The sequence below is a fragment of the Cloeon dipterum genome, chromosome 4 (assembly GCF_949628265.1).
Source record: "Cloeon dipterum chromosome 4, ieCloDipt1.1, whole genome shotgun sequence".
NCBI classification, from domain to species: Eukaryota; Metazoa; Arthropoda; class Insecta; order Ephemeroptera; family Baetidae; genus Cloeon; species Cloeon dipterum.
In genome coordinates, this window is record NC_088789.1 from 13,610,191 (window position 1) to 13,637,884 (window position 27,694).

The 27,694-nt window shown below is 41.2% G+C and overlaps 2 protein-coding genes across 4 annotated transcripts in view; both read left to right on the forward strand.

Annotated features, from left to right (window-relative positions):
* The window catches only part of LOC135942433 (lachesin-like), a 120,520-nt gene extending 106,215 nt beyond the window's left edge, over window positions 1-14,305 (forward strand). For 2 of the 3 annotated variants that reach the window (XM_065488550.1, XM_065488551.1), the window contains exons 6-10: window positions 6,571-6,668; window positions 9,276-9,450; window positions 11,201-11,557; window positions 12,769-12,935; window positions 13,267-14,305. In XM_065488550.1, the coding sequence (XP_065344622.1) occupies window positions 6,571-6,668; window positions 9,276-9,450; window positions 11,201-11,557; window positions 12,769-12,923 (785 nt within the window). In that variant the 3' untranslated portion in view covers window positions 12,924-12,935; window positions 13,267-14,305. The remainder of the gene's footprint in view (window positions 1-6,570; window positions 6,669-9,275; window positions 9,451-11,200; window positions 11,558-12,768; window positions 12,936-13,266) is intronic. The other variant, XM_065488552.1, reaches the window with a different exon arrangement.
* Window positions 14,306-23,118: 8,813 nt separating this feature from the next.
* Window positions 23,119-24,823, forward strand: LOC135943466 (galactose mutarotase-like). The gene is made up of 8 exons (XM_065490002.1): window positions 23,119-23,267; window positions 23,327-23,529; window positions 23,585-23,742; window positions 23,793-24,002; window positions 24,064-24,148; window positions 24,201-24,351; window positions 24,411-24,591; window positions 24,656-24,823. The coding sequence occupies exons 1-8, from the start codon at window positions 23,137-23,139 to the stop codon at window positions 24,734-24,736; spliced, it is 1,200 nt and encodes a 399-aa protein (XP_065346074.1). The 5' UTR covers window positions 23,119-23,136; the 3' UTR covers window positions 24,737-24,823.
* Window positions 24,824-27,694: the final 2,871 nt, after the last annotated feature.

Sequence of the window (27,694 nt, forward strand, 5' to 3'; positions counted from 1 at the left end):
ATTTGAGATTTAAATAGAGATGAGTAACAATAAAAGGAGTAAATTGTTTCTAGAATATGAGATTAAATGTGATCGATTCAAGGAAATGAGTATTGCGTTAATTGAATTTTCTAATTTGGGTCCAGAACGAGCATATTTTGAAATAAATTTACCATCAATTCAAATGTGGTAAATCAAATCACTCACGAAGAAAAAAGTAATCACTAAAATTTTAACAAAAATGATGAATTTTCCATCAAAATGATTTTTTTTTCTAAACGTTTAATTAAAAAAACATCAAACCAAATGAAATTTACAAACGCCTATGTATATCTGTCAACTCGATTTTAAACAAGCAGCGTTGACAGTAATTTTGATTGATTAATCCATCATTAAAACAGGAAAGGTTAACACAAACTCATGGTATGTGGATTTGCTATAGCGATAAATTAAATAACGCAGGATGATAACGATGGCGTTCCTAACATTATTTCTCGTCAAAAATAATGAAACCATAGACCGTGAAAATTAATTAAACTGTTTGTGGGGAGTCGGATCTTGAGGTGCTTATGTGTTTGTGCGTAAATACCAATGAAAATTCCGTGAGCGGAGCGTGTTTGGCGCTAATGCCCGCGATTAATCTGTCGGCCCACGCCGCGCGTGAAATAATCCAATATGCACACGCACACTCGCGCAGCCACAGATAACGAACCAACAATTATTATTCATTTAAACCGCATTACACGCACGCGGTGGGGCAAGAACGCGGCTGTGCAATTGGTGACGCACTAAAATTTATGCCTGGGCAATCTGCACGATGGCGTATGTGTGTTCATAACTTCCTGTTAGACGAGTTGCCAAGAGTGCGACGCGCACGCCAGCCAAGCCAGCGTCTGTTCTCTCGCTCGTTCTGTGGTGTTACACACATTGTGGCAGCATTTAATGTTGCTATTTGTCACTCTCCACTATACTAGCATAATATTATTCATAATGGATGAGACACTTTCAAGTGGGTAAAAAACCACCGGCGAGACGCTCCAGGCTATCCGCAGAAATATGCCAAACCGTTAAGCTGGCACTCTGTGTTGACAGTTCCACAGATTGATGTTTCTCCATTGCATCTGCCGCCGACAGTATAGAATAGGGTGGGGGGGGGGGGGGAATTCTCGGAAAATTTTACTAGCTTGATCCAAAATAATTTTGCTGCAAATAAATCAGCTTGCTCTGGATGCAATCACTGTCAACAATCATCTGAAAAACAATATGTCAAACTAATGTGGTATGTGATTACTTCATTCCAGTGATTTGAATACCACATATTTTTTTAATTTCGGGATTTGCTTGGAAGATGTGGAAGTTAATTTTAAAATACAAATCTAATACCCCTGACAATACCCCGCACGCATATATGCGTTTAATAATAAATTCATTCATTCAATACCCCTGACAAAGTTATACAAGGATTGCTGTTCCATGAAATAACAAAAAACATATAATTATTTTCCTAGTTGCAAAGCAAGTTAAGTTATTTTTCCAACTAGTTTTGCCTTACAACTTATGTTCTAGTCCATGAAAGCTTCACGTGCAACCTGGAACTAACAGAGAAATTAACTTGACTTTCTTCACAACGAGGAAAAATGTTCGTTGAACCTAATTGTTGAAACATCAACAATTACAAAAAAAAACTTTATTTCTACGAATCTACAAGATTCTCTCCTTGCAAGGGATTTTCTTAAATGACATATATTTCATAATTCAAATTTTCTGTTGATGATGGTGTAGATAGGAAGACAGTAAAATTGAACTGGCAACGTTGATGAGAAACTACTTGGGGAAATGGCATGGAATGTGTCATAAGCTGCTCCCCCGCAGATCTGTCGCTCCTTGCCTAATATATTTTCTGCTTTATGTGCTATGTATGGGAATAGAGTAGGGACGAAGGTGAATGGCCCCCATAAAAGATGCTATTGGTTATTGGTTTTCAATTATCTGCGACTGCTTGGCTGACATTTTTGCCCTTCGCTGCGTGGCACACTCTCTTTCTTTATTGATACGTTTTGCGGCAGTTGCGAGTATTTGTCAGACAAACTTTCTTTCCACTTTTATGCCAGTGAAGCACTAAACTTGCTGTACAAACCGAGTTTATGAACAGTATAAGTCACCTTGATTGAATCTACAACCACGCAGCGAGAGCAAAAAACCCCGAAAGCTGCGTGTAGAGTAGACGCAGATCGCGGATATGAATTTCTTTTGGCATGCTTTTTCGGCAAAGTTTGTTACATGATTTGATCACTGCCTGAAGCCCTCCCTGATATATCATGTTCATCCGAATAAAATGGCAAAAACGTAAGCAAAGTCGGCCATTTTTAACTCAAGAACGGCTCTTTCAGCCACAAATATGCACCATATTGAATTTCACGGCTATTCGACCGAACATGCATACCCTCACACTGTGAAATTCCAGTTCTTCTCTTGCAGCAGGGGGAACTCTAGCCAGGAAAAGTTTTCACTTGGCTAAAATGTTATCCCTTCCAGCTATTTTTCACAAATAGTGGGAAAAAGGTGCTTTTAACAGTTGTTAAATTCAATTTAACACGCAAGAACTTTAGGCAGACAAAGTGCATTTTGGTCCTTCAGCCCCCGAGCCAGACCAGTCGCATAAGGCAGAGGGCGAATTCCTTTGCAGGAGAGGAAGGGATAAAATGCGTGCGGCCCTAGCACTTGTTGGCTGCGCGTGGGTAACGTGTATATTAAGGAGTTTACGCAGGACCCGAGCTCGAGTGCTCGTCAAACAGTTGTTGATGTAGCGCTTCACCCCAGTAGTAAATAACCTGCCTGTCCGGAGACGAATCTTCTTTGGACCATGTCTTTGGTAAAAAGGGCAAAAATGAAAATTCCGTTTGCTCAGTTTGGTACGCGTGCGTGTTTGCAGCATATATTCGCCTCGTCTTTGAAGTCTGACAAATTACTCGACTAGAGTACAGTGGGCCTCCCCAGTGCAAGTTTGTTTGTCGACAGTTCTGGAAGCGGGAGCACAAGCATTTGATTTGACTTATAAGCGTAAAGGCATCTCCAACCATTCTCGGAAATGCTTTTTGAAGTTAGCCATCCAATTTTTATTAGGTCCTATTGCTAAAAATTCCAAAATGAATACAATATTTGGTTTGTGCTTTCTTCCATTGGAGCAGAAATTCGGGATATGAATGAAGTTTACGTCACTGTAGAGACATATGATAAATAAACAAACAAACATGCACGTGTCTAAAGAGAGTGTTCAAAAATTAGCATTTTGTTGGTGGCCAAAAGTGCTCTCTCGCACCCCAGCCACACGCGAAAAATTTATATTTTAGCCAGCAAAAAAAAAAAATCGTCCGTCTAGCACACACATTTTTTTCGTTTGCCAGCATTTTATCTGCGAGAGCAACGGGAGAGGACGAGAGATATATTTGGCGCCCCACAAAAACACGTGTCCTCCCCTGAGGACCAGCATGCCAATAAACATTCGTCGCGCGCGCTCCTCTCGCTGCTCGTCATAACGTTTCCATATTGTCACTTGATATCCGACCTCCAACGCACCGCAAAACTCGTCAGACGTGCCATATGGAAAAGAATACAATAAATGCAAATCTACAAAATTACACTCGCGCTAATTCCAAATAGGGCAGTTTGGCTATCGCTCCCACAACCAGAGAACAAACAAATTTTCATTTAGCTGATTTAGAGATAAATATTTTGCTTCACACACTGGATGAAGCTCTGCTATAGCATCTCTCTAGTTGCCAGGTAACCAATGCTGATTAGGTGTTGTAAACGCGGCACAGATCGAAATTATAATTTTGCTGGAAAATCCGAACGCGGTTTAATTTGTATAGACATACACCTACGACAGGCGCAGTAAAAGCCCTCTTTCCCCATTTATCACGAGGCCGATGCGGAGCAAAAAGGCTCAGCACCCACCGTTCCCCGTTTTCGCATCCCTACTTCGTCCGCTACTTTCGCTGCAAATCGGGCGACGCGTACCCGATTTGTGATTACTTTTTTGTGTCGCCAAGCGGAATGCTTTAATGGCTATTTAAGGTCAATCGCAGCGACGGAGATAGAGAGCAGAGGAATTACTTTGGCGGTGTAACTTGACTGCGCGTGCAGCAAATCGGGAACAGAGAAAAAGGGCCCCTCGCTTCCTGCACCGGAGCCGACACGAATGAGTCAAAATTTAATTGCCTCTGTTAAGGACGGTGGAGGATTTCCTCTCGTCGTCTCGTTCTCTCTTTAGTCTGCTTCCTCAACGCGGGAGTCGAGGGCGGTGTTACTTGTGAAAAACATCGCGTAGCAAAAAGGGAAAGCAAGCACGGAACCCATCCAGGAGGCAAAATTATAGAGACGCGAGGAAGATGGTTTAATTAGGGCTTGAATTTTCGTGCGAGATTTGCATTTAAGTTTAAAAGGTGTCAAATATATAATCATCAAATCTAAAACAAGGACCGGAAATATCGATCCCATTGCAAAAACCATCGGCATAAATTACTTACCTGCTCATGTCCAGGAGGTAAAAAGATTTAATTTGCGCTAATCGTAGAGCTTTAATTAGGAGCATTGCCTGCGCTAGGAACAAATTAGGTGGCCTCTGCACAAAAGCGCGTTTGCACACATAAAAGCCAGGCTCGCTTCTGGAGACGTAATCCAAGGCGTGTCGTCGTGCGGTGCGGAAACGTATAGGCGAGGAGTCGAGAGAGCGAGAGAGGAATTCATTTCATGCGTCGGCATTGTGCGGCTGACATAAATTTCGCACCCGCCGCACCGACTCCCTTGGTTAACAATTAGCTGGTCTGGTGGATTTCGCGCGACAGGCGAGAGGGACACGATTTCATACGTGCAACTTTAATATTACGCAAAAATTATTCAGCTCGCTGCCGCGCAGCATCAAAAAGTTTTATGCGCTGGCAACCTGTCCCGAGATAAATTTATTTAGATGAGGTTATATGAAGCAATAAATCAGGCACGGCATGTATAAAACTCCGTGTGAGTGGATAAAGCGTAACAGACACAACCACGCCGGGCAAATTGCGACTTTTTGCAAGGTGCATAATGCATTACTCTGTATAAAATTCATCATCCACACTTTGAAAGTACAATGAATCAAAATTTCATGTTCGCAAACTGACACAGTTTTCCTCTGCAATTTAAAAAATGCATATATGTGCTTTGGTAAAGGAAATAAAAATTTCAAAACCAATTTACGTTGCTAATCTTACTCTCTTGGTACCGTGAAATTTCCCTGGGAAGGGATTTATGCTGCTTGTAACAGCAGCTGCAGAACTAACATTGAGTGACACACCAATTTCCGACAGATAAACAGAAATCAAACTCCACTAGATGTCTGCACGCTGCTGGCATGCTTGGATTCTGTGCGTGAAACCAAAAGCAATTACGTCTCGTGGTGCAGATCTTGTTACTAGAGCAAACATACAATACCGCACCTGGCCAGTTGAAACACAATGCCAAACAAAACAATGAGCACGGACAACGTAGGTGGTTCTGGGCCGGCATACATAGAGCCCAAGTCCGTCCAAACGGCCGTCGGCCCGGTCAAAATAATCAAATTAATTTGCAGCGCGTTAATACACATTGCGAAGAAAATGGCGAGAAGCGGCAGACCGGCTTGCCGCCGCCGGTGGTGTATAGCTGCCACCGCGGCGTGTGTGTGTGTGTGTGTGTTTTGAGAAGGGCTCATTAATTACCGCCTGAAAGCTGATGCCAGCCCGGTTGCCTACCCTGACTGCACACACGGTGAACCATCTTCTCGCTCCGTGTGTGTGAGCCCGCTCTTCTCTCTGGCATATTATTACTCTTACACACACGTCATAAAGCCGCTGCCACACGGCTCCTGCAATGCACCATTCTCGCGCGCAACATTTTGCAATATGTGCCCCTGTCTACTGAGCTTTATTATCTGGGAATTAGTCTCGGCCACATTAGCACACTTATGAATGTACAGTAAACAGGCTGGCCGGCTGGCGGGCGGCCGGGCAGGCTTTTTATGCCGCCCACTAATGATTTATACCATTAGCGGACGCCCCAAGCCCGATTTTCCGCCCGGTATTAAGTCTTCTGCTTCGCCGTTGAAAGCGGCGAAAGAGTTATTGCCACCGCCTCTCTTTCTTTTCAGCTCTTTTTCACCTTAAGTAGATGGGCGGGCTTCGAAATTAGGCTATCAAGTGCTGTAAAATATGTGTGACTTAAAAGCTAGCTCAGAGAAACCGTACATTTCCTTGCCTTTAAGTGTTAGATCCGGGGTAGAAAAAGAATTTTTCTGGACCTATCCAGAGAGGATAAAACCTAATTTTCTTGAGACCTCAGATAGTCTGGCTCGTATAGTTGAATATATTAACGATAACGTGCCTGTGAATAAACTTGAAATGAAAGCAATGTTTCCTTTAAATTTTAATGAATTAAAATACAATTCAGAAGAAATACAGAAATGCTACTTATTTTACAGAGAGTTGAGCCAATTGTTTTTGCCCATTGAAAATATATATTTTGTTGCTTGTTCTACGATTGACTTGAAATTTAATTTTCAAATACTTGTTTCAGATCCGCCTGAGATTGAAGTGGAGCGTAGCTGGGTGCATTCTGGTGAGGGATACGAAGCCCAGTTGGTGTGCATCGTTCACGCAGAGCCGCCAGCAACGGTAAGCCGGATCATATTATCTGTTTCACATTTTTTATTTCCCAATCCACCCACCAAGCGATCTGGCGCGGCGTGATTCTGGAGAACAGGTCACGCCGTAGGAGCTAGATGCCTTCTCTTTTCTTTTAAGCCGAGCAGCCGTGAAATCGATAATTAATGAGGAGCACCCGAGCGATTATCTTCTGGACCTGATGGCTCCGCAGAGTGCGTCCTTAATTAGATTGTGCCAAGATAAAAAAGCAATTTTCTCTAACTTGTTACTGCGAGACAAGTGTTGATATCTCTGGTTAACAATCAGGATGCACCGGGTACTTAATTGAATTTACGTGATTATGTTGCGTTTTGATAAAGTTCATTTACATACAGCTTGCACCAGAGATTTAAATGAATTTCAATAATTTTGCAATCAGTTTGAAAGCTGCTACTAGCTGGCGCCGTATCAGCAAGATTTATCTGCAAACTTTGATTCGCTGATGTGCTAGTCGCTCCGATTTTTGTTCAACGACGAGAAATTTGTGCGCGTGGTAACTTTAAGAGGCAATTCTGTTGATGCAAGAAAGATTGAGTTTGAATTAAGACGTGGAGCTAGTCCGAGTTTATCTACTTATGCAAGAAAGCTGCAAGCGTAATACTTGCATTAATCAGTTTTATGGCCCGATAGCGTAGGGAATAAAGCATTTGCAAAGTATTAAATGGCAATACAAACTTCCCATCACGTCACGCTGTTAGCAGGCCGAGTTTCCAACTTTATATTATCTCAGCCGCTAACGACGTTTGACCCTTATACGACGAGACACTTTGTACCCTAATTAACCTCCTTGCCAGGCCAGGGCGCAGTCAATAAGAGTCGACCGATCTCACCCTACCATACCAGCTGAAAACACTTTGCGGCTAATGCATATTAAAATTCCTCGGTCGGCGCAATTGATTTCCCATTTTGACTGTGGAGAGCGGCTCTTTTCTATCATTGCTCGATTAACATCAACCCCTGAAGCTCCTGGGCCAATTTCGCTGATTAAACTTAGATTTTGGCTCAAGACGGATTTCAAAAATTCGGAATGCGCAGGCTTAGTTTCGACAGTCTCTGACTCATTTAAATTTCGATTTAGTTTGCATTTAAATCACTTAATCTGCATATCTGACAGGTACCCCTGCCTCCTAATAGTTTTGAGAGCGCGAAACGAGGGGTGGAAAGTACTTTGTCACAAATAATACCAGCGCCGCGCATTTCTTTGAAAGGTTCCGCTCGTTTTGCGGGATTAAGTTTACTGATTAATGGAATCCAGAGGGAGGAGCGGCGGCTCAGGAATATATTTTATAGCGGTATAAATATACTCTTCGCCCGGCAACAGGGATGCGGGAAAAATGCTTGGGTTGGCGTGTAGAGCAAGAGTGGAATTTTTCTACTCTCCCAACCGGCAAGCAAGAATATGGGATGGGTTTTTCTTGTAGGTTCTGAGTGGCGGACAATGACTGCGAAGTGGAGGTGAAAGGGTGTCGGATTTTTATTTAAAGTGTCGCGAAGCCTTTCCATTGAAGTCTCATTAAATAAATTGAAGATAAAGCCCATTACCATTGATTATTCTTGCTTGGCAAGAAGGCTCCAAGAGTGCCTTTGTCTCCCCTTTCAGCTTTATTAAAATTGAATTTCATCATCTCATTCCTTCATATCTCAATAGTTTTAAATTCTTTTTTCACTCATAATATTTTTCACAACCTAAAATTTGTTTTTAATCAATTTTCAGGATTAAAAGCACCAAACCATGACTCTCGCCCCTTTCATGAAAGTGTTTTGGGGTCACGCTGCGCTTGTAGAGTAGTCTCACGCGACGGCCATCACTCTGCTGTAGAAATTCCTCGTTTTTTGCGCTATTACGGCCACGGTGGCGGCATTTTTTTCCCTGAAGGTGTTTTGCCGCAAATGGCACTACATAATACATTGTGACTGCTGGTGCCGCCACCAGCTTGTGGGGCTCTCGTGTGAGTGGGAAATTGCAGTGCAGAGTGCAAACACCTTGAATTAAATATGCGGCGCACGTTGAGACTGAAACACTCCACGTCTATTGAATATCGCCGCCACAATGTCAACCTAAGCAGCCAGTCTCGTCCTCAAAAGCGGCTCCGTTTTCACGGATGCGGCACAAATCTCGTATTCCCTTTATGAGCTTATTCTGTCAGGGGTGAATTGTTTTAATAAAATATACAATGAGCCGCACGGGTGCATTCAGCCCAAGTGGCTTCAAAGAATGAATTGGGAGTTTCCTCTGATAGATCTCAAAAGCCGCGCTACAAGGTGCTTCAAACATGATCTTCCAGACTTTGATCTCCCAAGTTGAAAATCTTGAGGTTATAGAGTCAAGTTTTGAAACATTTTCTCTCCTCATTGTCAGAGCTAGGAGAAACCAATTAACGCGCCCAATTTCCTCCAAACTTTGCTTCCTTGTTTCTCCTCATTTTTGCAACGGAAATTTTCCTCGACATTTTTGTTTTATTTTAAATCTGGAAATTTCCTTGTTTTGTTTGTTTCATGCCTGAAAATTAAGCTCTCAATTTCGTTGATGTTTTAGCAAATGATTAACCCGCGGATATTTTCTCTTGTGCTGAACAGGTGCAGTGGTACCACGAAAGCATACTGCTCGACCCGACCGAGAGACGCAGCATAGATACGCGCGGCGCCAAGCACATCCTCTCGATCCGCGGAGTTCGCAGCGAAAACTTTGGAAACTACAGCTGCGTGGCTGACAACTCATTAGGCCGGGCCAAGAAATACATGGAACTTTCAGGTAAGTTTACGCGCACAACATCTTAAGGGCCTTTAAAAATTTAATGCATGCTGCCGCTCCAGCTGGAAATAGGATTTCTCGCTCTTTAATTACCTTCTACTGCTGTACAGGAACTTTGCAAAAATAATATCTGGCTATATGCGCTTCGCTCCCCCCAAGCCGTGCGGTCTGTGCTGTGCTTTTGGGGCTAATCAAAAAGAGGCAGCTTCTCTCTCTCTCTCTCTCTCTCTCAGATTCTTTTTCTACCCTGATTTCACACGCGTAAGGCCGACTTTTGACATGAAAATTTCTCTGCTGGCCAAACACAAAAAAGCGAAGTTTCTCGGTCTTGTCGGCGCGGTGGCGGAGACTGTAACTCGTTTCTGCTCTTTATTCTTCCCTCGCGTAAAGTGTGTACATAAGGGGAAAATGATATGAATAAAACTACCACGCTCACGGAGGTTTGCTAAAAAGAGGAGGTTCTTTCAGACATTTTCCTACAAAGTATTCGCATGCATGTGTGTATTCATAACATGGGTCGGTGAGCAAGAATGTGCGAGAACGTGTGCGTGTGTGCGAGTGGTGTGGTTCAAGCTGGGTTAACTTGCTGCTGCAGAGCTTTTCCTCCCTTTTTCACGGCGCGAAAAGTGTCGGCCGCATCAGATAGACGCAAAAAATAAACCGGGTGTCTGGACTAACTCTTTCCTTTCCCATTCACTGGCGCGACTTTGCATGCAACTCTGCCGGATGAATTTCATACTCCCATCCACTTTCATCTCTCGCTCACTGCTACCCACCCCGCCGAGCAGCCCAATGAGATAAAATGAAGCAAAGTCACTCATCATCAAAGTCGCTCTTTCATGATGCTGAAAACCCACCCACCAACCGCTCCTTGATAAATAACAATTTTCTTTTCACTGCATGAACACGCACCCCTTGCAACCCTCATCATGTCGGTGCTTTCAGTTTCCACCTTTTCAGTAACCCTGGATCTAACGAACATATTTTGTCATGGAAATTCAAAATTTAAATTGGTCTCTCTGTTAATGTACAGGTGCTCTTGACCACACAGCCTATCGCATTTGAAAAATCTCAATTTTGCTCTTGAGCTGTGATGAATGTTCCACCTTGCTGAACTTGGCCTGTAATTCTAATTAAACTTTTGAGCTGAGAATGTCTCATTTTAGACAGTCCCGCTCTCGTCCTTTGTCTCTTTAGTATCGATTTTAAAAGTTCGGCTGCCGCAATAAAGACAATGTTGGCAAGTTCCTTTCTAGTTTTCCAATCTTGACGCAAAGGCACTTTCTTTTCAGCTCCGCCGATTTTGTCTGCATTTCAACTCTCCCAAGGTTGTGTTCCCTAGCCTTATGATCCTTTTCACTTGGGCCTTTTGAAATCTAAATAAAAGAGAGCAAGCGCGCTAGAAGGCAAGTTTTCCGATATCAAAGAGCGCCTAGCTCGCTGGCTGTCAACACGCGCACTGAGCCAATATAAAACCAAACGGATTGACTCCTTCAAACTCCTATTCGCAAACATTCTTCTCATGAACTGCTGCACGTAGTGTTTCTAGAAACGTATTGACAGAAAAGCGGTGATGGTGCTGAGAGTTTCAAAACCAAACCAAATCTCTTCCTTGATAAACCTGGTGAAGACGTATTTTAATTAGAATTGTTCTGCTTTATTTTGCTTCCCCTTATCAAAGCATTTATTCGCATTTTGTGGCACAATTCCTTCCTGTTTTTAATTCGATCATTTTGCATGTGTGATGCAGGGCGACCGAGCCCAGCGACGTTTTTGTCGGAACCGTTCAGCAGGGGCCGCGACTTCTACAACCTGAGCTGGGAGGTGACCAGCTGGCCGCCGCTGGAAGAGGCCCGACTGCTGTGGAGGCGGGTGCAGATGAACGACTCGCTCTCCATCCCCGGCAAGTGGCATGACGTGATTCTGGCGCCCAACCCCATGACCGCCACCGTCGGATATTTGGGCAAGGCCGGCCGTCATAAGGCCTCCTACGTGATAAGGCCGCTGCAGCCCGGTGGTGCGTATGAGGCCGTCGTGCAGGCCAGAAACCGGTTCGGCTGGGGCGAGGTGTCCGACCTCTACAAGTTCTACACTAGAAGTGCCAGCGGTTAGTATTTTCTCTCTTCTTAGGATGCTATTTTTCTTGTAATGCCCCGTCCTGACCTGTAAACACGAATGGCCTTTCTGTTTGTCCTTTTTTGTCTTTGATTTTGCAAGAAGTGTGAGTGGATCGGATTTACGAAGATTGATAGATGTAGGTCGCATGCTTTTTGCAAGCGGCAATCCGCTCTGCTTGTGTGTCGAACAGGTTGCATAGCTTGTAATTTGCAGTTAAGGAGAACTGGCGTGCGAATGTGGGTTAAAAGGAAGTCGGCTGGCTGGCTGCGACGAGAGAGTCGTTTAGCTTGCTTGCCGAAGGTGGAATTACAAGTTTGAAACAAAGTGTGTCGCGAGAGGACGTCAACTTTTACGATCATATCAATTTCGCATTTTGGCAAAATTGTTTTTCTTGGCAGATGCAGCGCAGAGGGAGAAAAGTTTGAACACATGCGTCACTGATGGCGAAAGTCCGACGCATTTTGTTCGCTACCGATAAAATCCATTGTGGCACTTATTCCAAAACATTTTTGTATCTCGCTGGTTCAATGCTTTAATCCATCGCCCATCGCAGCAGAAATTACCCCAGCCTAGTACAGCACAGAGCTTCAAAAGTAGATAGAGAATCCACACACTCACACACTCTGCATAGCATTTTTCATCAATCCTACACTTCCAGAAACTGTCATAATCGGCCCATGCGCGCACTCAAAGCCGTCCCAGCTCGCCCTTAAATATTTTACAGCCGCGGGACGTGCGAGAGTGCGAGAGAAAAGAGCGTTATTTTCCGAAATCGTTCTCCAGGGGTGGCAACCCCAATTTCGGTGTCCCGCTGCAATTTATATGCAAAAGATGCAGCGAGTACAAGGTGTTCTCCATCTCACCTGTTCATTTCCCTCCAGGGGGCACGGCCGCCGCATAGCGCTGCTGGAAAGAGCAACCTCCTCTTTGAACTGGCAAACGTCAAATCACGCCCCAATTGCAGCCCGGCTTTATTATTTGTCCTCGCGCGCTTTTATCTGGCCAAGTAGTGGAGCGAGAGCGATTTTATTATGTGAGACATAACAGTTAAGCGGGCGCACACGGTCGCACCTCGCCATAAATAGCGCGTATGGTCGTGACTGGAAATCGCAAAACGGCCGCTTTTTCTGCCCAACTTTCAGACCCACACGATAATGACTTGTGCTTATCGCGCGCAACTCGGCGCTTTTGACTTTGCAGAGTCGTTACTCGAAGAGGTCAACGACGTGATGGGCGACGCAGGACCGCACGCTAGCACCAAGGGAATGTCCACCGCCACCCACAACCTGCCACACAGGACCGCCATCCTGGCTGTGCTGCTGCCGCTTCTCATAGTCAGCTGCAACTTTGCTTAGATTTGAATTTTTGTAAGTAACATTTTGACATATTTAATAAAAGGTTTTTCCTCTGATTTTTATTGACTTTTCAAATTTAAAGCCATGATTGATATTACTGTCCATTATATATTTTTTACTTAATTTTATTGTTACATCAATTGAATTAAATATTAAAAACGTGTAATCTTATGAGTCCAATGTCCTTGGGATGTTGATTTCTAAAATTAAAACTTAAGTTTTGACAGGCGTTTTAAGTGTAATGATGTGATATACAATCAATTTTAGAGGAAAATTTTAGATTCTAATGTTAAGGCATTTTAAACAGCTGGAAAATTCACGTTTGTGTGTATTTTTGTTGCAGGGCTGCCACTTTTCTCGTCAGCTGCGAATTTCTACATGGCGAAATCTAGCAATTTTTCTTTGTATACCGTCTAATTACCTAGCGTGATGTGGGTTGTGTGCGAGAACTAGTGCACGCGCGAGAGGGCGAGAGAATGAGTGTGAGAGAGTTTTTTCGCTTAATGCAAGCAGGGAGCACTCATATGTACCATCAATTACCATCAAGACGACACTTTCTGATGCGTCATCCTGTTTTCGGACAAAAGGGAGCGGCGCTGGATAAAAATCGCATCGCATACCTGCTTGCTGGAATAACATTTTTGTGTGGTACGTGTCGTAAACAAGTGAGAAAAGCGAGAGAGACTTCGTGAGTTGGGCAACAATCGATTTTTATGACATAAGCTTAAGGGTGAGTCTAGCGAGTGCGCGAGCGAGCGAGTGCATTTTTTCATCACCTTGTAAATGGACACTTATTTTTGATAAACTGTGCGGCGAAGTTAAATTCCTTGCAGATGATCACGTTATTTGTAGGGAAGCAGGCTCGAACTGTTTAAAAAGTGTGATGGACACAATTTTTCAAAGAGAGGTGCATGTTGGTGAGACCCGATGATTGGTTAGTGACTAATTAATTGAATTAAATAATGTTAAATACTAATTGATAAGTGTAGGCGCCAACTGTAAGACGTTATTTATGTTTCATGTGTGTATCTAATCATTCATTTCCCCGCTCTCGCTCACTCCGAGTTGCGAGCTGTGCTGTTTTTTAACCGGACATCAATCTCGTTCGAAGCAACTTCGCAATGGAAATAAAGATTCCGTCTGCATTTAAGGGTTTCATACTTATATACCATTATTCAACTTATTGCCAATGTTCACTCACACCGAGAGAGATTTTCCCATGTCATTACAGTGAAATGCATTTTAAAACACTCAACACCCTCACATACAAACACGATTATAATACACATTATAAATATTATTAAAAGATTCAAACTGTTGCTGTTTAGTTGTAAAAATTCTGGAATCAATAAATGTCAACAGATGTACAGCTACTTGGATAATGCACAGTGATTTTATTCCATTGTTTACCCAGTAGATGCTATTCTAATAAAGAAAATTAGACAACAAATATTTAAATTTCTAAAGATTAGAATGGTTGCAATCTAGTAGAGAAGCAAGCAATCTAATTTAAGTTCACTGCGGGCAGAAAAAACGGCAACCTTAATGTTAAAGTTTGCAAGCACTTTGCTGTGCGTACATAAGCAAGCAGAATGTAGCAGACAGGGAAAGTTGGTTTACAGAAGCAACAGCATCGCAACCAGCAGCGATGGAAGATCCACCGAGACAGGAGTTGTATTTTTTTCTGGAGAAAACCACTTAATTACGTGCCCCGAAAAAGCAGCCATTATTTTTGGCTGGCTTTTAAACCATTACACCACGAAAGCGAGCACCGAGCGAACGAACGGGTGGCGTAGTTAAAAGAAAAAATAAACTGTTTTTATCTTTATTGCTGGCCGTGCTAGCAAGCGTGGTAAAGAACGCGCGTAATTATTTATTATGATGACTCGCGAGCTGGCGAGAGAGCGTGCGGGCTGCCTACCTATTTTGCATTTATGCAAACTGCCACTGAACGAACCGAATTTCAGGCGTGATAAAGAAAAGAGCTATTGCAATTTGATCTCGCACCGTCGAGTAAGAGAAAACGAGGGACGGGAAATAAGTGAACAAAACGACTGCTTTGCTCTCTGGTCTTTTACTATCGCGCTAACATTAAATTTATAATTGCTCTGTAGCAAGCGGTGGAGAATTCTCTCTTGACTGTTCTGATTGTACTGTGTGCTGGTGGTGGCGTTTGAGTGTGTAACAAAAATTTTACGCACACGAAACTGAATAAAGCAGGCGCTTTGTGTGAGCGGAAACCGCTTGATTTGACTGACGTCCGGCAAAAGCCGCTCTCTGCTCCAATTCTCTTCTAACTTTGTGCAAATGAAGTGGTCGTATTTGCAAAGCCAGACCCCGTCAGGTTTGACTCTGTTGCGCGACCCAGCTGGATGAACGGCCACGTGGTAATTGTGTATAATAGGCACTCCAAATTGGATCGTGTTTGATGGCTAATTAACGAAATGTCTAGCTACAATTCGAGTGAAATTCAATTTCACGTTGACGTGCCATTTTTCTTTTTCTTGTAAAAACACTGATTAGTAGACAGTTGTAGTCACAACCTTTAGACCAAACATCCACGGATATTTATTATGATATTTATTATATGATATTATATATATTATATTATATTCTTGTTTATTCTTGCAGTAGTCAATACAATAAATACATTGAATAGAAATATTAAAAGCAAGAAATGGCAAACAGTACTAGCAAAATAAAGCTAAAACGATCCTTTACAGAGTAATATCACGCCGCACTATTATACACCCTGATAATGCGGATTTCTGACAGTTGAAAAATATCGGCGTCAACATTTCTCCTAAATGATTGGATACAATATAATTTAAAGGCAGAGCTCCGTTGGAATATTTGGAATCGGCCAACAGGTTCGTGGACAAGCGCAGGATTATGAAGCATCCAGAACAGCATGACGGCATCAATGCTAAAGAGGAATGATACTGCAAAATTAGGGTGAATGCTTGGTCTCAGTGCACAATCAACTATTTGGGGTAAATTAATATACAAATCTAATTACAAATATCTTAACCATCCATCTGCTACCCTGATCGCTAATGTTGCCACCATTTACTGTGTCATATCCAGCGAAGAGTCTATCCCAAAATATTTTCTTACTTTTTAACGTAACAAATTATATTATATTTCAACCTCATTGGAAAATTGGTTCGGTATATTTTGATCTATGACAGTCTGAAAATTCTTTATTTTTCTTCTAAAGAACTAAATTTCTTTCCATCTGACATATATTGACAGGACTTTAGTTCTTTTTCTCATTAAGACTCAAAATCAGTGTCATTTTTAACAGTGATTCATTTGTGATCAAAACAGCAAATTGCATAACAAAAAATATTTAAGGCACTGCTACAGCTCAATCAAATTTAAATCTGCTAGGGATTTCATACATGATGCCGCAGCACATCTCAAATATTTGTGTTTGTTTAGAATCTGTATCGCTCCATTTCATGCGTGCACACATTTGTGTTGCGGTCAAGTATAATTAAGCTGATTGTTCATTATTTGCCACATTCCTCGTCATCCGCCCAACATGTTTGCTCAGTTCGCGAATGATCATGGCAGAATTATGTGGCACACATGCATAGCTTGTTGTAAAACCGGGCGTAAATTAATTCAGCTCGATTACAGGGCGTGCGGCAACCACTTTTGTTGTTTCGCGGTTTGCATTGGATTTACATTCATCTGCTCTCTCCAGTTGAGCATTAAGAGAATACGACGAGCGTCAAGATGCTGGCGAGGACCAGAATTATCAATTTGGTTCGCGCATTTGCATTAACAAACTAGTATAGAGCTAACTCACAGGCTGCAGCTCAGCCGGTTGAAATGTAGCGGCGCTTCTTTGCGAATTCTTTGCTGTGGCGTGGCATGCGTACACCCTGCTTTGTTCCAGCCTGGCTTATTTACAAGTCAAAACAAAGCCGGGAGCATTTTATTTACCCTCCGCTGCTTCTTATCTTCGCAGTGGTTGAGCGGATGCCGCATTTGGTGCGGGAGCTACCAACTTTGAGACAGCAAGGGTCCCTGAAATTTGGAGTTGAGAGATTTACACTGCGAAGATGCAAAGAAGGAGATGACAATGGATTTGCTAGATGACCTCGCACGCTATATCATCTTATCTTTCTTCCTGTTTTACCTACTTTATATGTATAAATGACCATAATTTACATTTAACCATCATAATGAATTAACTCTCATGTTTGGATGTTATTAATTAGGATTCTCACTGAATATATCAACACACTTTTTGAGCAGATTGATACTTAAAATAAAAAAAAACCTTCTTGATATTGCAATCTTTGAGGGTCGACTGGAGGCCAAAATATAAGTTTACTTTAGAAATGCGGCTGCTAAGGTTTTGCGCTTTCCAAATGGCAAGCACTTTTTCTACCTAGAAATTAAACATAATTCATTACGAAGTAAAAATGTTAATACCATTGGTTAAATTATTGAAAAAAAGGAAATTAAAGTTGCCTCGTGAAAAAAATATTCGATTGGATAAAATTTAAAAAAAAAATCGGATCTAATTCCAGCTCTGTCCTACTGGACAGGGTTTTCGTAAGTTTGCCAGAATTTTACAATTTCTCATATGCGTTTATAATTTTTAATGGCATGCTATTTGAAAAAATGTGAGAATAAACAACAATAATAATCTAGAATTTAACTGATGCTTATTTATTTTTTGTCTATTGTATGTTGTGGAATCTAGAATAATTTAATAATATAAAATCAACTTATCACTTGCTTGCTGATATTTATTCCATTTTGAGAGAGAGAAAAAAATATCACAACTTGATTTTAGATCGCTTGCAACTTGAATCATTAAGAAATAATTAAGGAAATTTCATGAATATATCGAATACCACTTCAACGGGCTCTCAATTAATAGTGAAATTCTCCATAGATCATCTAATTATAGTGAAAGAAAAGAGAGGCAGATAGTATGCAAGAGTCGCCCACACGCTCATTTCTCGTAACCCAGGCAGAGGTGTAAGTATGCGGTGGCTAGTTGGGGCTCACAATCAGAAGAGCTAAAGTGGGAGCTGCAAAATGGACTTGTCGGAGTGTCGGCTCAAGGTTATATATTTCCGCTCCAATTAAGATGGAATAACTCGATACAGGCATTAATTACAGCAACACGCGAGATAAGTGGCGAGTGCAGCAAATGATGGCACGAATATCTGCTCTACATGTGTGCAGGATATTCCTTCCTCTCACGCTGAATATTTATACCTTTCCGTCTGCCGGGCGCATTCTTCGGAAATTATTTATGACGTTCTAATTCAGAATATGTCTTATATTTATGGCAAGATCACGTGGCCGCGCCACATTAGTTGTAGTATTTATGGGCGTTGCGTGCGGCTCCTTTTGCCATTCGCACCGGCGTATCTTCATCATTGTTGCATCCTTTTGTGTGAAATGCCAACGAGGTCTAGCAGATAATTACTTAGTTAAGCGCTGAAGAGGGCGGTAAAACGAATTTTCGGGCAGCATCCTGTCAGGAGGATATAAATAACAAGATTGAAATATAAAGCGCCTGCGAGATTTGATTTATGCAACTTGCTGCGTGGCACAATGCTGCAGGTTGCATACAGATATGGTTGGATGTGGAAACTATACAGAATTTCATATTTATAAGACCAGTGACTACATGCATAAATAATAACACAACATTATTCATTTATTGAACAATAAAATCATATCCTTAAACAAAAATTAACAAAACCTTTCTCTCCTTTTAGCTTGGCAACCCATCTTCAAATATTTATATTTGTCATGACTCATGACGAACAATAAATTTGAATTCAATTCTTGTATTCTTCAGTGTTAAAAAATGTAAATGGTTTTTGCTCGGGAGCGAAAGTGTCAACCAAAAAGATTCAAATAAAATTTTTTGATCCTTCATATATCATCAGAGATATACTTTTTGTGTTAATTTTTATTTTACATATTACGTACAGCCTGATGGAACGAAACAGCTGGCTAAAAAGTACGAGAGGAGATTGCGAGATATCTTTCTTCTCAAAATAGCCTTCCATACTTTCACAAACGTCGGTTGAACGTGATATTTTTAAAAAGCGGTGCTTATTACATTTTGATATTGCAACTATGACATACTTTTGCACGTTGATAAAAACCATCAAAACATAAAAATTCCCACTAATTATACCAGATGTTTTTTATTATTTGTGCGATACGTTAAGGTAGAGTAATGAAAAATATTTTAAAATCATAAATATTTCAAAGAATGAGCGTTTGAGCAAAGATACAAAGTTGTGGATTCATATATTCCAAAGGCTGAACTTGACTGCTGGAAATTCTGTTGATGAGTAAGTCTCACATCCAAATTTTAATATTTTGCGTGATACCTCCGAGTTGAAAATTTCCAATTTCAGTATGATCTGTCGCTAAAATGCCAATTGGCCACGTTCCCATCATAATGTTGGCAGCTCGCGAGCTCGCTCTCTCAGCGAGCCTTTTCAGCATGGAATAAATAAGGGCTGCACCCACCCTAGTTTCTCTCTCTGACTGAATGCAGCAAATAAATACACACTTTTCATACGCTGGCCATATTGCATGCCGCATAAATCACCGGGGCTCTTCTGCTGCAATTCTCTCCCATCCTCTCGTTACCGACATTTGACATGACTCACATCTCTTTCAACCAATATTTCGCTCTCTCTTTTTGCTTTTTCCGACAAATTATGCTGATAAAAGCAGAAAGCGCAGCAATTGCAGCACATCACCAGCTTCCGTAGTGAAGTGGACGCGAACAAAAACGTGCTGCAAACCAACTTCCCGGCTGCTGATGTTGCATTCAATAATTGATTGGCTCTTGCGTCAGCGAGTGCACACAAGTACATGAAAATTTTTCACTGTCCTTGTTAAAAATTTCAGCTGGAAAAAAAGAGCTAATAGAAGAGGCAACAACTGGCCGGAGGGAAGCGCTGCGCTACAGAGCAAGTGCAAAATTACAAGTTCAAAAAGGGTGAAACGCGAAAAGCGGGCGCGCAAATTATGTGTAGCGGCCCGGCTGGCGCTCGTCACTGAATAAAGAAAAGAAACTTTCTGCTCGAGTGCGAGGGCAAAAAGGAAAAGTGCGGAAATGCAGAACGCCGAGGCAGCAGAACGACGAGACAAAAGGGCGCTCGCTCTCACTGCTCGTGCGTGTTCAGGCGAGAGGGACGGCGCCGTAATTAGCGTCACCCCGCACTTAAGTTATTGCAGGCGCCCTTACGCACTCACGTACGCCTGTTGGCCGTACACTCCGCCCCTTATGCAACTCTCTCTTTTCACATCTTACAAGTAAGTACCACTCTGCCTTCGCAAACATGATTTCTTTCGATTAATTCAATTAAAAACTTCACTCCTCGTTATAACTTGCAAATAAGTTTGTTGAAAGGTTGGGTATAAGTGATTTTTGATCTGATTATGAGTCTTATTAAGAATGCAAGAAAAATTAGTTTCAAAATTAAGTATTAATTATTCATTTGATACTAGGTTAGTTCAACTTACTGATAGATTAATCTTCGTATCTTTCTTAAAATTTTAAAGTTAGATCTTGACGATGCTCTCCACGTGATTAAAACTTACAGTAAAAGAAATACTGGCCATCTTTGATTGATAATACTTCTTCGTTTAGTAGTTTCGCAATTAAACGATTGATCTGATCGTGGGTGGACGCATAAAAGAGTAATTTGCCTCAGAACCTGATTACGGTTTAAAAGCTTTTCGTCATGAAAATTATCAGAGCTTTAAAAGCCTCGAAAACACAATTACGCTGCTAGACATAAAAAATAATTACGGCCACAAAATACCTGTTTGTGCAACGGCGGCAGCCTAAATGAGATGAAAACATAATTAAAATCGTAATTTCACATTAGGCAGTATGCACATAGGGAGAGTCGGAGCGTTAGAAAGGAGCGCGGTTTTTTCGCAGAGGAAACAAATTAAAAATGCACACACAGCGGCAGCTCTTTTGGTTGCTTCTATTCAATTTATCCTTCAGTGAAACAAGCTGCTCGTGACATTTGTTTTGTAGGTTGTTCCTCGTGTGTAGATGTTTTTATTCCAAGTGGCGCCGGCAGCTCTTTTCTCCCTTTTGTGCCGGTGCCATTGCAAAGTAGGCTGTGAGCACCGGGCTGTTCATAATGCGGCCGCGCGCTTACACGAGCCAGGTGGAAAATTTCAGGCATTCTGCTCTGAACACAAATATTGGCAACTACTGTGTCCGAATATTAAACGCGTGCGGCAGTGCAAGGCTTTGAGAGCTTTGATTTCGTGGTTTTGTTCATTTCCGATGAAGCAAAAGCTGCTTACGCCTCGTGTGAGGACGCTTATTGAAATATTAATTGGCCGGGAAATAACGTGTGTGTTTGACGCAAACACACACGCACCAGATTTTTGCGTTTTTCGCCCACACCCCTGCTTTTTAATGCAAACCAGAAAGAGGATTTTATTCTGGTAATGACCATGAATAAATTCTCGTCCTACTATCAGCCGAGAAAACATATTACCACAAATGATTGCCTGTGCTCCACCCTTGAAGCATCATTTGTCGAGTTTCGCTCCTCCTGGTTACTTGGGAAAGCTGACATCTGCGTAAACAGCCGCTCTGAATGGCTTCAAGACCAACGCACTTTACATTTTTCCCTCGCGTGCTCTACTTTCCAAAAGCTTGCTTCTAAATATTACCTCACTGAGCTTTCAAAATAAGCCGAAGCCTATATATTTTCATTTTTACACATGATCATATTCATAGAAACGTAATCCCTCGACGACGAAGTTTCAATATTTAAATTATATAATTCAAATAACCAGTTTTGGTAACAAATGCCAGATTTGAGTATGTGTGCTGATATATATCTGATAAAATATTCTTTTGCTAAATTAGTTGGCAAGTTCTTTCAAGCAGGCCGAGCAGGAAAATTTTACTTAGAATTTGTTTCAAAATGTTCTTTATTATGGATCTGCAGGGATATTTTAATGGAAGCTGACGAAAATTACACCCCTTAACAATATTTTAAAGAAGTTAATATTTGCTAAAACGTTTTTAGAGATAACAGTTTAATGTGGTGGAAATTTGTTGTGGTCTTATTTAAACTGATAATTTTGTAATTTTCAAATTAGTATTTTTTTCTTATTTAGCGGAAGCCTATGTTACAAAAATGAATCACTGGGGGGAATCAATGACACTGGAGAGATAAAAGAACAATCATTTTATGACATCTAATGTTATGAAAGATTCTAACAAAAATCACTAAATTTTGCTTGATGTTGGATAGATCGCAACAAGAGGAAACAAAGAGAGAAAGATCATAAATAAAAGCCAGTTGATTTTTAGAAATTGGGAAACAATCTGACATTCATATGTATATTTTATACTTGATTTGAATTATATTGCAGAGATGAATTATTGTTGCTAGATTCCACAATGGATGGATTCAACGGACTTCTGCTTGCTAGAGCTAACAATGAAAAAACATTACCTTGTAAAATCCACTTAAAATTTGTATGTATCACGTCTGTAAGTGGATAAAATTGAAATAATTTTAAATGTTTTAAATTTATACTTTGTATTTTGATCTCTAAAATTGTATACAGGAAGATTATTAAAAATCGATGATGATATGTATATACTGTAATATTATTTTAGACCAATATAATAAGAAGAAATTGAACCCCGAATACATCGAAATAAGCTATTGAAAAAGGTGTCAGTTAATGAAAAATATTAAATTACTTAATTAATAATCCAGTAGCATGCTACTAAGAGCTCTAATTTGATAATTTGAATCCGACACTGTTAACAATAAGAAAGTAATAATAGATACCAATTAAAAACATGTATACATAAAATTAATTATTCTGACTCGAAAATCAAAAATATTTTTTATTCTATAATATTTTAAGTCAACTTGCTTTGCAGCACCGTGGCAGCAATCAACAATAATTATGAGTCTCGTGTTGTGTATGTCTTTCACGGCATTCAAATGATCTGCTCTCATTTTCATATCAGTTGATATCAATTAGTCATAATTATAAATCAATAGCTATTCTGAAAAATCATTGAATGTGTACCTAATTTACAAACATATATGAAGAGGCTTATTTGCTCAACTCATCGAGCGCGCGTTTTTGCTTCGAAGTTTGTGTCGCGCAGTCCGTGGGGCGTCTCCTTTAAATTATCTCTCATTAAATGTCCTTGAAAATAATGGTATATATTATCAAGTCGCTTCAGTCTGGCCCCGCAGCTGTTAGCTTATCAGTCACTTTAGAGTGTTCCTCCGCTCGAGGCAGACCCTCTTGTTGTGAACAAGCGCACGCAAAGTAAGAAACTTGATTTTTTTTCTTGCATTCTAGAGTATTGAATATTGAATTTTATAAAGAATGGCCGTTGAAGAGGATATTTTTGGAACCTTTTTCGACGAGGAAACGAAGACCGACGTTCTTGTGAAAAGGTTCACCCTGAAAAACTCCAACAACGTCAGTGTGCAAATCATCACCTATGGGGCTACTATCACGACGATTAATATTCCTGACAAGAACGGGACTCTCGCTGACGTCAATCTCGGTTTTGATGACATGAATGGTAAAAACGCCGTTTCATCTGTTTATTTATTCATTCTTACCGATTCCGCCGCCAGGCTATTTGTTAAGTACAAATCCATACTTTGGAGCGGTTGTTGGCCGAGTGGCTAACAGGATTAAAGGGGCGCGGTTTTCCATCAAAGGCCAGCAGTATAACGTCGCCGCAAACCGCGGAGAAAATCACCTGCACGGTGGCATTAAAGGATTCGACAAAGTAACAAAAAAACATGCTGTGCCCGCAAAAAAACCTTCGTTGATTTACAGAAAATTTGGGCTGCCAATGTGGAAGGATCGAAAGTGACGTTCTCCTATTTGAGCAAGGATGGCGAAGAGGGGTACCCTGGCGATTTGCTCGTGAACGTGACCTATTCGCTGAGTGAGGACAACGAACTCGTGCTCGAAATGAAGGCAACTTGCACCAAGCCCACTCCAGTCAACCTGACAAACCACGCTTACTTTAATTTGGCTGGCCACGTAAGGAGTTTATTGCGTTTGCGGTTAAGCTAAACAATTTTGCTCATTAAGTAATCCGCAGAATGAAGGAGCCAAAGAGATCTACGAGCACGAGCTAATGTTGAACGCAGATTCTTACACACCAGCAGTTGATGCTATTCCTACTGGTAAATTTCATAGCAGCTCCAATTTAAATTAAATGTATTTTTGGTTTGTCAGGCGAAATTGTGCCTGTGAAAGGTACTCCGTTTGATCTGCAGACGCCGAAATTGCTGAAAAAAGCCATCCCTGAAACGCCAGAAAATGGCTATGATAATAATTTCTGCGTCATCCAAAAAAATACTGAGAATGGACTCAACCTCGTTGGAAGGTAAACATTTGTAATTTATGCTCATGTCCTTAAATGATAAAGATATCACTGCTGTGTAGAGCTTTGCACCCAAAAAGTGGAAGGGTCATGGAAGTATTTACTAATCAGCCAGGCGTTCAGCTGTATACAGCAAATTTCGTGCCGGAAGACGATTCACTGCCTGGAAAAGGAGGCTGCTTCTACAAAAAACACGGCGCATTTTGCTTGGAAACACAAAACTACCCAAACGCTGTGAACCAAGTGAGTGAACAAAATTTGCAATACGCGACGAGAGTCAATAATCTCCACCAATCTCATTTCGCAGGCAAACTTTCCCAACTCCGTTCTTCTGCCCGGACAAGCGTACATACACACTGCGCTCTACAAGTTTTCGGTTCAAAAGTAGCGATGTTTTGAATTTAGTAGAAAACTTGTTACTGACAAATAAAAAGTAAAGCTTGCGTCTTTTGTTGCTACGTTTGAATATTTATAACGATTTGTTTACTACTTATGCAGAAGCACCATATTTTTCTGACTATTCGACTTTGATATTATCAATCCATTAACTTATTTTAGAATTTATGTTTCCAATTACTCAAGTAAGTTATTAGTGATGAGATTTTCTTGCATCACATCATAGCCTTGAAGAAGTTTTTGTTAGCTAGGAGCGGGGTCAATCGATCGGTATCGCATTATCAGGTGAAATCCGATGAATATTAAATTGAATTCTGCATTATTTCGTCCTGCTTCCATCAGCAGCGCGACACTTAAGGTTCCTTTCCCAGAAAAAAGTCAGCCTTATGCGCTGTGAAAGCAGGGCAGCACTGATGTGCTTTTCCGATTTTCCTGTCTTGCGGGACGAGGGGCTGAAAGAAAGGAGTGCCGCGCCGAGTCTGCTTAATATTTATGCGAAATTTTATTGAATTTTTTGTGTCTCTCTCCGGCAATATTGGATCACCATAAATTGATATTTATGATGGTCCGTCCAGGCTATATTTCAGACCGTCCGAAAAAGTATAATGCTCGACGAGCACATTCAAAGAGGCGAAGGACTCTCTGGAATCATTATTGCCGGAAAGGGACCCACAGCAAATTTATTATCAGAACATGAAGTGCAGTTATGACCAATCATATAAGTAGTCTACGTTATGAAAGCCTCTGCCTTTTGCAGATGGATGAGTGCGGGTGTGTGAGAGAGAAAGTGAATGGCTTTCCGCCCCGGCCGGCGGCTCCAGTGCAATTTTATTTTTGTGTCTGGCATGTATAGGGGCCGGTGGAAAAGCCAGACTTGCGTGCCAATTGCCCCTCGAATTTTCCGTGCTTGCCCTTCTGCTTCTCAGGAGACGCACGCCGAGCAGGTACATTGCGTGCAATTGGCCGTTTCATACATTATTAAGCTCTGGAGGCGTACGTGAAGCGTGCTTTTTTATTTAGTTTTGACTGGGCCCAAGCCAATTCCTCTTTAACCGTTCATTCCTTTAAGTTCCAACAAATTGAATACTGCTGAATGTTGGAAAAAAGAAAATATTTTCGACGAAACATGAGCTTTGATGGCATCGCAGTAATTAAAGATGTTGTTCTCTCTTTCGGAGAGGGAATTCTTGCTCAGCGCTATGCCACGAAGACCAAAGGCACATGCAAATTTCTTCTTAATGAAGGGGCCCCCTTTGTCATTTTTTAGTCTGAAATTACTGTCATTAAACTCCCCCTGCAGAACTATTAGAGTGAGATCGGATGCGTTTTTTGAATTAAAACTTAATTATTTAGAGCGTTTCACGGCGCAGTGCAACCCCATTTTTCATTAATCCTTCTCAAAAATTAAAAATTGACGCCCACGCCTGCTTGTGTTGGGAATTTTACGAGAGCAACTAGCATCTTCACCGCCGACGCGACTCCCAGGAGCGGAAAACGCCGGTGTGTCTATGAATATAAATTATGCACAAGCAGCCGCGGCGTGTTTTCATTACAATTTTGACACTGCCAGGCGCCAAAATAAAGAAAGAGACGCGATGGTGGCTTTCGCCTATTCTCGCCCGGATAAACTTGTGTATAGTGTGCAGTGTGCTTGTGTTGGGAGGCGCGCGTGTAATCAGATTTTTCTCTTCTCATAGATTAGATGGCGCGGCGGAAGAGGAAAGTAGCATAAGCCGCTCTTTTGTATGCTCTCGGCATGAACAATTCGCTCTCAGCTTTCTGGAAAGCATATATATGTACTATTCGTGGAAGGTCTACATCTGGAAACGGATTTGCTCTTGGAGAGGCAGAAAGTTTTGCAAGACCCTTGGAACATGTTTTGCACAAAAACTACACAGGAAACCATTAATGCGTTTGGAGTTTTCAGTTTGACCACATGCTTTAGAGAATCTCTAACACCCCTTTTCCTCTTGATTGAATTTTCATGCTAACGCAAAATTTTACAAGATTGGAGAGTGATTTTTACGCCCGGCGGATCATTGATTTTAAATCTTGTGATATTTGTTTTAATTCGCAGACTAAAAACAAATATTTGGATTTATATAGTTGAAAAACGGGATTTACAGAAGTGAGAGATAAACAAACTCTGTTTCAAGCCCCGAAGAAGTGAACGTCGATCGCAATATTTAATATTTTTTTCAATAATTATTCATTTAATAAATCAAGCGATTGTAAAATAAAATATACATTGTCTGGAATTCTCTAAAGTCTTAGTGTTTCTTAAGTTTTATTTTCAATTTACATTATTTTTATTAAATTTATGCTTGTTGATTTTAAAATAATTAGTATTTTAAACCTCAGAAAATTTTGTAGTTTCAATCGCTCGAGTAATTGCGACAAGGCCGAAGTTTTAGCGGGACCGAATGCCAAGAAATTGATTGTGCGATTTGGCGTGTATTTGGGGGAGAGAGAGCTTAGCCACCGGCTGGCGTAAAAAAAAACAGCAGTCGGCTCCAAATTGCACTTTTTCCTCTGTCATCTCAGCAAAGTCTCGCCGCAGACGAAGGAATCGTGCTGTTTGGCTCGCATTACGCCGGTCGTTGGCAGTTTTTGCCTGCGCCGGCCGTTTAAAATCTGATTGTGAGCACCTGAGATGGTTATCAAGCGGCAGTCTGCTCTGAACAACACCTCAGGGTGAAGTTTAAATATTTTCCAGCCCATGTGGTCTCTGTCTCGTACACACGCACTCTTCTTGTGTGTATTATTGCTCGCTGCTGGGAAAAAGGCGAACACTTCTCTGAATGGGTGACCAGGGAGACGTCAGCACAGATGAAATTGCCTCTTGCTCTGGGGACCTCCACAAACTTGAACAAAGGATTTTGAATTCCACTTCGATCTGGTAGCAAACGTTGTTTTCTTTTATATTAATATCCTTGTTCGTTCGATACCT